Source organism: Haplochromis burtoni, unplaced genomic scaffold, assembly GCF_018398535.1.
Source record: "Haplochromis burtoni strain Fernald_Lab_line unplaced genomic scaffold, NCSU_Asbu1 Contig_48, whole genome shotgun sequence".
Taxonomy (NCBI): Eukaryota; Metazoa; Chordata; class Actinopteri; order Cichliformes; family Cichlidae; genus Haplochromis; species Haplochromis burtoni.
Genome location: NW_024582409.1, coordinates 2,041,479 through 2,055,799, shown reverse-complemented (window position 1 = coordinate 2,055,799; position 14,321 = coordinate 2,041,479). Strand labels below are relative to the sequence as shown.

Genomic DNA, 14,321 nt, shown 5'->3' with positions numbered 1-14,321 from the left:
GCGTATTTAAACTTGTAACACCACCGTAATGAAAGTGACAGTTCCGAAGTTTATATTAACGTAGACTAAAGGTCTCAGAAGGCGGAAACGGACCCTTCTCTGCTGCATGATGGAGAGTGTGCTCTCGGAAGATTTGTATCGAAATCCCCATCGGCTCTCCCACTGTGGAAAGACTATCTCATTTAACTGCAAACGGGCTCCGGGCACAAATGACAACGAAGGAAGCGAGTTAATATTCTGCAGTCTTTCATTTGAACGGGAAGGGAACACGTTTCTGAAGGCAGCTGACGGAGCGGCTGTCATCAGCAGGAAAAGATTAGCTCATGTGGATATTGTGAAATGTAAAAGCGTCACGGACGCTCATAAGAGAGCCACGGCGCCATGTGTTTTAGTGATAAAGAAGAGTGAGAAAAGAAGCAGTTTTCAGTACAGTCTTCTCACACTGAGCTCTTCAAACCGACTGGAACCCTGTGTGGAGTTTAAACTCCCTTATCAAATGAAGGGGGCTGTGTATATTCTCCAGGGTCCAACTGTGTTGTGGAGGCATGAAGGTGGTGTCCTTTATACATCCCCGCAGGCAGAAGGAGTGAGACAGGTTCCCATTCATTTCTCCCACTGTGTTGTAGGTGAACTCCCTCTCCATAAAGGACAGGTGTTTGTTCTCGGGCTGCAAAAGCTTCCAGAAGAGTCCACTAGCCAAACCCTTGGCTATTTTGTTGAAGATGGACAAGTGTTTGATGGCAGTGTGATTTTACCTCATCTATACATTAGCATCACACAGTGCATCTTGGTGGTTGCGGCTGACAGAGTGGATGGTGTGCTTAAATGTGATGTAGTTGCAGCAACATCTAATCGGCAACTTGTTTATTTTGAGAATGGAGTAGTAAAAGATGTTTGTCAGTTACCCTTTGAGCAACCTGAAAATATTCAGGTAGTTAACACAGGAAGATATGGTTCTCTGTTTGCTGTATCCTTTTGTGAGGGGCATGTTTGCACCATATGGAAGGAAACTTTTCAGGTAGGTTTCATGATCTTTTTACAGTCCAAGTCTCTTGTCTACCCCTCATTGTGCTTTAAAAGTTTTAATAAAGTCTACTTTGTTAAACCATCTTCTCCAGATAGCTGCCCTCTGGTCAAGTGTCACCTCCATCCATGTGGATGACTTCCTGGGGTGTGGAACAGACCAGATGCTGCTGGTTTTTAAGGATCGAGTTATAGCATTGGAAGAATTCCTCATCACTGACCTTTGTGGTATTTCATTTTCTGTAAGCATATTTTTCTTCTTATGAGTGATGTTCTTCTTCCTATTTCCACCAATTTCCCTTTCGGGGGCGTGGGGGGCAAATGTGACAAGCCGATCTATCTGTGATGGATAGGCACCAGCAACACACAACTTTTGATTGGATAAGCGTTTAAAAAATGTAATGAATGAATGGAAGACTTAATGTTTTAGTTTACAGGAGTTTTTAGTTTAGGAGTTTTAGGATTTTTTTTAAGTATATCTAACTGAAAATACATGTTTCAGCATGGCCAGGACACTGAAGCACCAAAGACATCCCCTCCTCCACCAGAGAACTATCTCCTTACACTTAAAGCTTTGGAATCAAGACTGCAGGTGAGTCTTTATAATACATTAATAGAGTAGGTGTAGAAGCACTGCAGTAATATTTTTTGGGCTAATGGTCATACATTATATGGTCCAAAGTATTGGGTCAAATTGGCCTCTTAATTTTTGAATTCAGGGTTTTTCATTGCAACTGATTTCACTTGTGTATGAAATCAAGAACTCAGCCATGCAGTCTCCCTTTACAAACATGTGGGTGAATAAGGGGTGGTTCTAAAGGCCTCATAGAATGTGAGCAGGGTACTGTTATAGGATGCCACCATTGCAATAGGTCAATTTGTGAAATCTCTTCCCTAGTAGATATTCTACAATAAGCTATAAGAGCTAACTGTATTGCAAAATGTATTGCAACGTGGAAACATTTAGTGGGGTCGCCTATTGCTAAAATTTGCTGACTCAAAAACTTCAGAGCTCTACACCTCCTCTGGCATTAACACCAGTATAAACGCTGTGCACCGGGAGCTTCATGGCATGGGTTTCAAAGACCGAGCAGCTCCTGTAGGTGTAATGTGTAGATGGCCCAGTACTTTTTTCCATGTGGTTTATGTATGTAATAGATTGCCTTCAGGGGTCACACAGTGGTGCAGTGACTAACAATGGCGCTTCACAGCAAGAAAATCCTGGGTTTGAAACCAGTTGCTGGCTCCCGCCTTTATGTATAGAGTCTGCTTGTTCTCACTGTGCCTGCATGGGTCCTCTCAAGGCCAGCGACATGCATTGTAGGTCAATTGGTGATTCTAAATTAGATGTTTGTGTGAATCCTAGTGAGAATGGTTGTCTGTCTCTATCATGTGTTAGCCCTGTGATGGACTGCTGATCTATCTGTCTTCACACCCAGTGACAGTTCGGATAGGCTCCAGCAATACATAACTCTGAATTGGATAACTGTTTAAGAAAATGAGCAAATTGATGAATGGAAGACTTTATGTTTTAGTTTAACCATACGAGAATGATGGTTACAGCATTATATATATTTTTTTTTTCATCTGAGTTACTTCTGATGTGTTGTGTGATAAGTCACTGTTGTCTAATGGTTTGTAACACTTGGATGTATTTCTATATGCATTTGTTATCTAGCAAAGTAGCAGTGACAAATTAAAGGAAAAAATCAACATAAAGCCTCTTAATAAGGGGTTAGGTTCATCTGCCATCAGAACAGCTGCATTGCACCAATGCATTGATTCTTCAATTCTCTGAAACTTTACTGAAGGCATATACATACCATTCTTTAAAAATGAATTGGTGACTTTCATAATGGCGGTTCAGAGTGCTATTTCACATGCTAATCCCACTGTGTTTGCAAGAGCCATGTCATATGATTCAGATCATTTTTCATTATTAATGAACTGTTCAGTGAACCCTCAGGCCCTGTGGATGGAGGTCTTGTCACCCTGGAAGTGACCACTCCCACTTTGTACTGATTGTATTGATTTTCAGCAGTCTTTCCCTCCAAAGGGACTATTGGACTCAAGCTGTGTCAGCAAAATGCCCTTATAGCAAAACAGAGCAGCAAGATCTCGTCACTGTAGGGGTCAAGGGTTCAGGGTTTTCCTTTAATTTGTCGTCCTTTGTATATCAAAATTAGAAAAATATTTTTTACACACAGTTTATTGTGATGCTAATTTGATTTAATCCATACTGGCAGTCACATTTGCTGACCTGATGATGGTATTTGTATGAGATGTTGACCCCTCGTGAACCTAATTTAAGTTACTCACTGTGTGTTAAATTTATAATGTGCCCTGTCAATCAGATATGATTTGTAATTTAGAGTGGATTGACTGTGCTTCAAGAGCTTCAGAGAGAAGTGACAGTGAAGGAAAGCGTTCTACGGCAGTCGGTCAAAGCCCTTACTGATGTGGTCTCAGAAAGAGAGCCTGTTCTCACACAGCATGAGCAGGTACTACAGTAATAACACATCATGCATGCTTTGTTGAAGTGTATTGAGAGAGTAAATTGTTAAACTTAAGCTCGGCATACACTGTGCAATTTTTTTCAGTCACGTTATTCAGCTCCTGCTCAAACTGTACGATTGAATCGCAGGGGTTAGAAGTTTGTAGGTCACGATGCAGGGTCCCACATTATAAGGCCCGATGCTCTGATGCGACCTGAGTGCTCACACTGTGCGTCCATAACATGAAGCTTATAACACAAAATCTGTCTCTCGCTCTCCCTTTCTCTCCCTCTCTCTCCCCCTCTCTTTTAATATGATCTCCAGGAAGTTGAAGTGAACAAACTGTTAGCCTCTTAAATCGAACAAACACCCACAACAAATGCAGTGTATTCCCCAAAATAAATGTTTTTCAAAGAAAATTTTCAAATACTTTACATCCTTTTTTTTTTCTTTTACCTGCATCATTGCATCTGAAGTCTGCTTTTTAAATAACATTCATAAAGTCCACTGTGTCTGTGCCTAAATGCCTGTTGTTCAAATTGAAACGTCTGACATAAAGTGCTATTGCTGTCAGTGCTGTCACACACTTGTCATTGCTGATTATAGTCTTTGCACTTTCCGTCTAGGAAGGGCTTATTGCTCTGTGGGACTCTGATGATGAGTCAAAGAACGAGGCCTTGGATGACAAGATTCACGACATCCCAGCGGTGTCTTCAAAACCTCGAATTGACAAGCTGTGGCATCGCACCACTGAGGGCCGAATGGTTGTGGGAGTGATACTAACTACTGACAGATCAGCGTAAACATGATTTCTTTGTTACATTTTTAAAAATTATTTGATGGACAAAGGTCCAAGGTTCTGAAACACATTATCTAAACATTTAGTAGTGACGCCTCTGAAATCTTAATCTGCTTGATACCTTGTCACTCATAATCTGTTCGTGTGGTTGAGTGGATCCATGAGTGTAGGGTGAAGACAGAGGCAACAACAAACAACATGGCATTCTGTGCTTTAATCAAGTGACAAGAACCACAGTCCAGCTGTCAGACGGTATCATTGCTGTCTGATTAGATTTATCTGAACTTAAACAGTTGCTGTTTGCTGTGAAATAATGTGGAATAAATCACATTACTTTGCGCTCGATTAAATCAATAAGAAACTCTAAACATAATCAGCACTAACTGGATAGAGATCCTTTTTTTGCCTCTTTGATTGCCCCTCACTACAAGGCAGATACAGGGTGACTAGGTGGTCACCATGGCAACAAGTTTTTAATATCTTTCCAACCTCCTTATGTGGGAACAAAAAGCTATCAGATTCCTCCATCCACCTGTTACCGATTTTTCATTTGAGAACATGTGAAGGAAAGCTACTTTCATGACGGTCTCAGGTGCCATTTAAGTCCCACACATTGCTGTTTTGATTGGTGTACTTGCACAGCTGATGTAATTTCACTGCCTGGAAGTAATCAATTCACAAGCAGTCGCACATTCAATTCACAGACACACGCACACATCGTCTTTACTGTTATATCAATTTCCACTCTGAATAGCCACTATCTGTGTGATATCTGATTGTTAGTGATGTGCTATTTTTGTTCCAGACCAGTTACCAATGTGAGCTTATCCATCCTGACAGACACGGGCCAGTGCTCAAGGCCCGCAGTCATCCAGACCCAGAGCCAAGTGTTCTGGCTCCCTGCGGCCTGCTCCTCGCCATCATCATCCTCCTCCTCTTCCTTCTCTGCCTCCACATTCCCAGAGCCCCCAGCCAAAAAAAGCAAGCAGCACAACGCCATCAGCACCAATGATCTCAACGCATGCAGAGTGGCTGTGACTGCGGTGACCAAGCTGACACCTCTGTTGAACTCTGGCCGTGTCAAGTGCCATGTCATGCTCCATTACATCCAGACACCAGATGCTTTTTCCTTCATGAGCAACCAAAGACCAGTTGTGTTGCACTGTGGCCAAGTTGCTTTAGACATTCAGAACAATTTGCACACTGAGCTGCTTAAAACTCCCCAACTCATAGCAGGTAAAAGCACAAAGGTGTGCGACTTGTGATTTTACTCCTGACATGTAGATGTTAACAATTGTTTTGTTATTTTCTCCAGATGAGGTTAGAGAGGACTTCCTGAGTCTTTTAGCTGTGCTCGATCACTGGGTCTTCCATATAGACTCTCCTGAATACAGCTTAGGTGACATAAATGGCTGGATTCAAAAAAGAGTGGGTTGTAAGAAGATAGAAGTGAGCCCTCAGTATCTACTATTAAATTCTTCAGGACCATCTGCTCTCATGCTGCTCAACTGGCATCAGATAACCCCTTTCCAGGGAGAGCTGCATGTCCATTCCAGGTAAATAAGTTTCTGATGGCTGATACCAGTAAGGCTGTATTTCTGACTTCTGAGATGTATAGTTACAATTGAATTATCAATTTGGAGATTGAAAGGAGTATTTCTTGTAAATCTTAGAATTTAAGGGTACCGCATGGACCAAATAAACAAACAAGAAGAAAGAACATCTGTTACCCACAAGGATCTGTCCTATGCTATTACATTTAGTCTTTTTATTCTGCTATTCCTTATATTTTCTTTTCTAGTTATCCAAAGCTAGATATTACAACCTGTAATATCACTGCTCAGTGCACTGAGCCACTTCTACTGGGGATTGTCGTGATGTATTAAATTTTATTTAAAGAAAAAGAAAGCATAGTTCTACGAGTAGAAGCCTCCACTGCTCAATTTATATTAACAGATTCAAAGCTGAAATAGCTTTGAAGTTGACTAAGATGTATGTCAGCATGATATACCACTGAATATCAAAGAGATTAAGATTCTCTGGAGAGCAGAGCACTTAAAATTACAAATCCCCAAAATAAACTCTGAACTAGCAGCTGGTTGTGAATCAGTTGACAAATGACAAAAAAAGATTTCAACAAACTTAACTTCTTTAAATGTATTGTGACATGAATTATGTAATAACTTGTGAAATGTCACTTTTTTTTTTTGTTCACATGCAGCCAGTTACAGATGTTCCAGTTCTTGGACTCTCTGCTGGCGTACCTCCCCGAGTCCTGTTCCATCCAGCCTCTCAAAGGTGCTGGAGGTAAGGGTGCATCTAAAATGTTTGCCTTAGCGCTGGAAAAAGAGCTGGTGTCTCTCAGAGAGTATGCCTCATTACTACTCTGCGAAGAAGATGAAGAGAAGCTAAAGGAGAAGTGCTTTGGATATAAAGAAACCCCTGATGCAGGTTCTGTAGAGGGGCTCCAGAAGTGTAGAGCGATGTGCCAGAGGGACTTGGAGAGGAGCAATATGAAGTTGAGCCCCCTGGTGGATGTGGGGCAGTATCGTAGGCTGATCCAAAGCATGTCGAAAATCCAACTTAATGGGGATTTGGCAGCACTCTTAGACATTCAGTTTTCTCCACTAATGTGCTGCAGTGGTTTTCATGGTTAAAAATCCCACCTCTAAGTAGCTCTTTATTTCTTTATTGTGTCTGGTGTAATGACTAAAAAGATACATTTTACCACAAATGAGAACCTAGCCGCTCTGCACAGCCTCTTTGTATTTATGCCTTTCTAGTGTCTATTGATAAAAGCCTCAGCCCATTTCAATTGGACCATGTGGGATTCTTAAAATGACACCTTTATGATGCAGCCCTCTGTTTAATTTATTTTTCTATTTATGTCCTTTTAGACTAATGTGTTCAAAAATGCCCTTTTATGTCTGTTGCTGCCTGCAGCCACATGCTAGACAGAGATCACTTTCATCCAGGAGTCAGAAACAGTTTGTGTTATGAATAAAGACACCACATGATGGTTTTGCGACGCTTTATGCTTCTCCTCACTGTTTCTCCTCACATAGTTGACTGAAAGCTTTTAGTGGTACTTTCCCCTCATGGTTCGGTTATTTTTGATGCGTAAGGATGTAAAGAAAAAGAAGTCCTTGGAAGATGTTTGTGCTGCGATGCTGCACAGCCTGTCAGTGCTGTAGTTACGATGCTATTCATTCAAGTAAACATCAAATCGTACTCAAAACGGCTCGATACTTAAGGTTTGTGACAGCTTGAATAGTAGCGTTGGCTAAAAGGGAGGGCAAGAGGTTATTTCCTCCCAGTGGAATTTAATTTAGTTTGTTCTGGGAGCTACTCCATCTGTATGTAGTACTTTTTTTTTTTTTTACACCTTTATTTTCTCTGCTTCATTGCGTTAAATGCTACCGCAGGATTCATTGTCACAGAATGGGAACATAATTACTTAAAGTGGGCCTATTGTGAACATTTTTGTAACCAGACGAGATTGGCAGGATTCACAGTTCGCAATAATGCTTGTTTGTCTTATACTGGACATTTCTTTATAAGGCAACTCTCCCCTTCAAGCCATTATGTGAGCTTGTGCCTTAAATTATAATATTAAGAGCTTCCCTCTATCTTTAACATCATACAGAGAGAGAGAGAAAAGAGTCTGAGTGTTTAGCTTTTTAAAAAGGTTTAACCACTGTAAGCACAGTATACAGAAAATAAGGACAAGCATAATGTATCACATTTAAAAGATTCAGATTATGAGGGATTCTTTATGTCCTACCATTTGATGGTAAGACTGCTGTGAGCTAATGAATTGTTAATTGAAAATCCTTTATTTTGTTATTTTATGGTACAAAATAATCCTCGAACTTCAGCTGCTATGCAGGCTGATCATACACACCGGCATGTAGTCTCTCACATACAGAAGGAAGCCCATCCCCTTTTGTCTGTGATATAAACACCTCTGTCACTTCTAGCCCCGAAGAAAAACTTTGAATCCTCTACAGTAAATAACACCAGTAAATGGCTGGAGGGAAACGGATCCACATGTGGAAAGGAAAATTCAATTGTTTTGGTATTCCCTTAGAGCCCTGAGTGCTGCCACACAAATAAAAAACATGGTTTGTCGTCCTATTATTTCCTGTTAAATTCTATTTACTGTGAGTGGTACAGGACCTCTGCAGGGTTTCTGGCCTCCTCCTCCTCCTCACCTTAATCAGAAAATTTTCTGCCGTTATCAAACTTATCAGGCAAGGGGAAAACAAAATGTATGCGACCCATCTTGAGGCAATTTGCAGACAAATTGATAATGAACAGATTCCTACATTATCTGACACCTGTGCCGACGCCTCCCACCTACAGCGATTTTAGCGTGGAAGCCAGTTTCTACCAAAATAAATTAAGAAAATTAACCTTTTTCTTTCGTTTTTTTTTTTTTTTTTTTTTAACGTTACTTGGAATTGAAATGCCATAATTTTGCTATCTAATTAGAATAATTTTCATGCTTGATTCCATATCTAATCTTTGTAATCCTATTTAAATGTTTTACACTCTGCGCTCAAAGTCAGCACATTTTTTAAAATCTGAATTTTGAAAGTATTTTTGTGGATAATAATAAGCAATAACATAAAGATACCGTTGCACTGGAAAGCATTATTAAGCTCAGGTGAGTTTATATCTGCCACAACTATATATAACAAATAAGGATATGCCATTTGTTTACATCTGAATTACAGCTGATGTGATCCCCATGATGAATGATGCTTTTAACCATGCTTATACTGGCCCTCTGAGACGAAGGCACTGATTTTGTGTTTCCAGTCGACTTATTGATCCGGGGTCACAGGGCTTTTTCTCTGGTAGATTCTGGAACTCACTTGATCAGCCAAACGGTATGGAAGGGCATTGATTATCTACAACATAATGCATCGTGCACACACACACACAGACAGGCTATATCATTCTGTATCCAGTGAGCTCCCATGTGAGATGACACTCAATTTCAAAGAGGGAGAATTCTCATGAGTTAGCAACATTTGCATTTATTGTTTCCATATTTAAAATATTTAACCTACAAACAGTCTTTTTTTGGAACATCTCACCACAGATAATTAGAGATTTCTAAAACCAGTTGTAGTTAACAGTATTTGTTGAGGTTGCACCTTTTGCATACAAATTGCTGACATAGCAGGCCCATTGTTGTTAAGCCCTTAGGCCTAATATTACAGTCTTTATAGGGTTTTCATGCTTTAGAATGGTCCACCAGGGGTGACTATCATGGCCAGTTTACAGAATTAAAAAACTGATTAAATAAACATAGTCACAATGCTGTAGATTTTCCTTTTCGTCTCTTTCTTATATCTCTTTCTGCATAAAAACATTAAATGATGCTAAAGAGAGGAATAATACTGAATTTATATCATGTGAACATCATCTGGCCACTTTTTGTTAGCTTTTTGTTCAATACTATGTTTCCCTAAGATAAGCAATTGAAAGGAATATAGTTGATGTCATGTTATTATTTTTTTATAGAAACAGTTTGCAGTGTGAGTTCATACACACTGGAGAGAAAAGACTACAGATCAATAGCAGTTTGTCACATCTCCCATTGATCCAATTTCGCATTTAAAATAGTGGACACCGCATATGCAATGAAGTCTTCACAAAACCGTCCCTGTTTGTAGTTTAAGTGTAATCTGAGCATCATGTAAGCATAATCCTCTGAAGAAACCCTGAAACTCATTCCGCCTTACCAGAATATAGTAGAAATTGTGTTTGTGATTTAATGCAGTATTTATATCCAGGCTTAAGAGGCACCATTGGTGAAACCAGGCACAAGTGTTCTTAAGTTCATTAATTTCCTGCTTTCCTCTAAGTGGCCATATCAACACCGGTGCAGTTACTATGGCAACCTTCATGTAATGCCTCTCAGACCTCACAAACCAGCCTCAGTAAACCTTGCGGATGATGGAAAGTTGTTTCCTCTTATAAATTATAAGCTACAAATAATTTTTCTTTCATAAATCGTTCTACTGAACTTGATCGTACGAGGGCTGTTTCATCCTTGCATATTCAAACAGCAGTAACACTGGGCAGTGGTGTAGAGCTCTGGCAGTGTAATGGCTGGTGTTTCCAAGTGCGGATTAGTATCGCTGATTAGTTTATAATCCCTGTGTTTTAAGCACTAAAAAGCAGTTGGATGATTCATGTGACCTTCTCAATAAACCCACCACAGCCCATGTATTCTGCACTAAATAAAAAACAGGGTTGAATGGATGCTAGCGCTGTCAACAGAATGGCAATTACTAACATTATTGGACACCTAATATATTAGTATGCTCTTGTGAAAAAGAGTGTGCACACATTTTTACTTGTAAAGTTTTGCATAACAGAGCATATTTTTTAAATAACCACAGTAACCACAACATCAGATGAATAACAACATGTCATATCATATTGTCTTTTTTTATTTAATAAAACTTAAGACAAAATCCAGAAACTGTGTGAAAAATTACAGTACATGCTTACTGTTCCATTGAATTTAAGAGGGTAAGTAGCAGACTGATCATCAGTAAGTGTGAGCACATCTATAAAAGCAGATTTTTTGGCAGTTTGCTGGTCTGGAACATTTAGATGTGTGTTAACATGGAAGAAAGATACCAGGAGGAGGAACACGAGCAATGAACCTAGAGAAAGAGTTGATGCTGCCCATCAATCGGAGGAGGTTTATGAAACATTTTCTAGGCAATTTATGTCTGTTATTCTGTCTGTTATTCTATTGCGCGAAAGTGGAAAGTTGCCAATCATCGCAGGAGTGGACATCCCAGCTAACTGCAAGGTCAGATCATACAATGAGAGAGAGATTGCAACAAACACAAGAGCTGCATCTCAGACAATAATGCACAGACCAAACACAGCATATCAGCAGAAACACCTCCTACCAGCTGTAAAGCACAGTGGTGGAAAAGTGCTAATTTCGGCTGGTTTACAGCCACAGCACCTGGATCAGTGTATCCACTATGAACTCCTCTATGTAGCAAAGTATTCTAGAGTCAAAATGAGGCCATCTGTTTGACAGGTACAGCTTGGCTGAAGCTGCGTCATACAATAGGAGAATAATCCTGAGCATGGCGGTAAACCAACAAAAGAATGCCTAAACGAAAAAGAATCAATGTGCCACAATGGCCCAGTCTAAGCCCAGACCTCAACATGATTGAAATGCTGTGGCAGCACATTAAGAGCGTAGTGCATAATTTAGTGGCCACAAACCTCAATGAACTGAAGCAATTTTGTAAAAAAGAGTAAACCAAAATTTCCCCAAATTAATACTTCGAGTTGCTGCTGAAAAGGGTTCTATAACCTCCTGAACCCCAGTGCTTCTCCATTTTCTCTCAGTTTTTTTAAAATAAATAATCGCAGTGCTTATCTGAGGTGGTGTTTTAATAATCTTAAACCTGGGAAATACAAGATAGTTGGGTTTTTTTCATTTTTTTTTGTCCTGATACACAAAACCTTCACGACTGTATATCCATCTGTACATATAGGACTAGGGTAGTGGTTGCATTTGTTTGAGCACAAATGCTGTAACAACAGGTGTAAACCATCTAACGGACATATTTGTTTGTAAACAATAAATACATTTAGGTATATAATTGCCGTTTTATGCCTCTGGAGCCGTGCCAGTATTTTCCCTTCAGCTAGTAGGCACGCACCAGCTGATGGAATCTCTGTATTACAGTGTGAAGTCCATTATCATGCATTAATGGAAACCTACTGTCAGATCATATCTATGTCACCTCAGGCCACCCAGTGATCCATGCCATGTGTCATCACCCTGACTTATCAGCTTGGCAAAGAGAAGTGGCAGTGTTTTCATTTTCTTAGATCTGCAACCGAGCACAAAAAAGTATTTTTGTGTGTTTGTGCCGTTTTTTTTTTTATAAGGCATCCATCTTTTATTGTTGTAGAAGAAAGCAATGCAAACTATAATCTCATCAACAAATGGATGAAAATGTCAATTCAGAGGACTGGTCACTTCTTTATAAATGACAGGAGACGCAGAAATAAAGTAAATATGGTGCACGGTCAATTTTATTGATGTACAGACCAATAAATAACCTTTTTTCATGAATAGCATTCAAGAAAAGAGTTTGTCACCACAGTATATAAGGAGTGCAAGGGTCATTAGCTGCTTTGTACCATTACTGTTATGCAGATCTGTCCTTCACTTTTCAGTCCATCTACAAACAAATATCATCAGCCAGCAACAAACAAGTGAAGGGAAACAGTCCACAGCGGAAGTATACAGAAAGATATTATTTTATAACAAACATAACTTTTTCCCATTACAATAAATATTTTATTTGTCTAAATCTACAAAAACATAGCTCAAATTCTAAAACTATACCTTACATACCTGGGGGTATTAACCCTGGAATTTAAAATAATTCACGTGAATACGGGCGTGTGATAACATTTAGCAACATAGTGCATGTTCACAGTTTGTGGGCTTACCTATACACTTGTTCAAAATAAGCCATTATACCTTTTTCATGTGAGATATATGATATTTTGCTAAATAAACTGCACAAGAATGAAAAGCAAAGTTAAAGACATCAACAAAAAGGTGACATCATTTCCGAATATTTATAATTCACTTAGAGAAAAAGGAAACGTTGTTAAGTACCTTTGGATGTCTGGCCACTGGTAGAAAAGCTCAAAGGCTGCGTTCAGCTGTGATAGACCGCCCAAAAGGGGAAAACAGAGAAGCGTAGCACTTTATCCGACCAAATTGTTGACATCTAAGGCCTCAGGATTTAGTAAAAATGCAGAACCCAATTCCTGATTCCAGATTTTCATCTGACTTATTTATACCCATGCCTGAGACATTTACTGCTGCTTAGTTTAGTGCTCTGCTCGTATAGTTCGAAACAGTGGTTCTCAAAGTAAAGCCAGGGGATCCACAAGGGTGAAATTATGAGCTAAAGACAGATTGTTTTCTATCATTTAAAAGGGATTGGAATCATTTGCAGCACTAAATTGGGTGCACCCCATGTTATATTTGGGCCAATAGAAACTCTGGAATGATTATGACAGATGATATCAATCTTATGTGAAACCACTTACAGTGCTGTGAGAAAGTCCCCTTTCTGATTTCTTACTCCTTATTTATTTCTTTATTTGCATATTTGTCACACTTGAATATTTCAGATCATCAAATAAAATGTTAGTGTTAGAAAAAAATAACCTGAGAAAACACAAAATTTTATTTTTAAATGATTATTTCATTTGTTAAGGGAAAAAAAAGCTCACCAAACGTACTTATCCCTGTGTGAAAAAGTAATTGTCCCCCATGTTAAATCATGAATTAACTGTGATTAACCACATATTTTGGAAAACAACACAGAGAGCCTCATTCTGACACTGTTGTGTCTCCTTTTCCAATTTAATGGCAAATCCAAGAGGGGATTCAAAGGATAAAACATGGACTAATATAAGAGATGTAATGACTGAAGTTCAGTTTAGTTGGCTACACTCAGGCCTGATTACTGTGAGACCTGCAGAATCAATAAATCCCATTAACTAGTCAACTTCGCCTGACCAGGTGAAGTTGACTACTTGACACTCATGCCACAATATAAAGAAACGGATGAGAAACCAATTCATGGTTCCATTAATTACAATGAGTCATCCAGATCCTAAAACAGCAAAGGAGCCTCAGACCATGACACTACCACCACCATGCTTGACCGTGGGGATAATTTTGTTTTTATGAAATGCTGTGTTAGTTTTATGTCAATATGTAACACAACAAAAAACCAAGCAATGAACAAATAAAATGGTTTTTTGTTGTGTTACATATTGACATAAAACTAACACAGCATTTCATAAAAACAAAATTATCCCCACGGTCAAGCATGGTGGTGGTAGTGTCATGGTCTGAGGCTCCTTTGCTGTTTTAGGATCTGGATGACTCATTGTAATTAATGGAACCATGAATT

General features: G+C 39.3%; 1 protein-coding gene across 2 annotated transcripts in view; it reads left to right on the top strand.

Moving 5' to 3' along the window:
- The first annotated feature begins 6 nt into the window (after positions 1–6).
- The window catches only part of fancb (FA complementation group B), a 19,486-nt gene continuing 5,171 nt past the window's right edge, over positions 7–14,321 (top strand). Inside the window, exons 1-8 of one of the 2 annotated variants that reach the window (XM_005921363.3) lie at positions 7–1,018; positions 1,119–1,265; positions 1,526–1,615; positions 3,396–3,524; positions 4,145–4,317; positions 5,123–5,553; positions 5,633–5,873; positions 6,539–6,624. In XM_005921363.3, coding sequence (XP_005921425.1) covers positions 107–1,018; positions 1,119–1,265; positions 1,526–1,615; positions 3,396–3,524; positions 4,145–4,317; positions 5,123–5,553; positions 5,633–5,873; positions 6,539–6,624 — 2,209 coding nt within the window. In that variant the 5' untranslated portion in view covers positions 7–106. Of the gene's footprint in view, positions 1,019–1,118; positions 1,266–1,525; positions 1,616–3,395; positions 3,525–4,144; positions 4,318–5,122; positions 5,554–5,632; positions 5,874–6,538; positions 13,567–14,321 lie in introns of those variants that run through there. The other variant, XM_005921362.3, reaches the window with a different exon arrangement.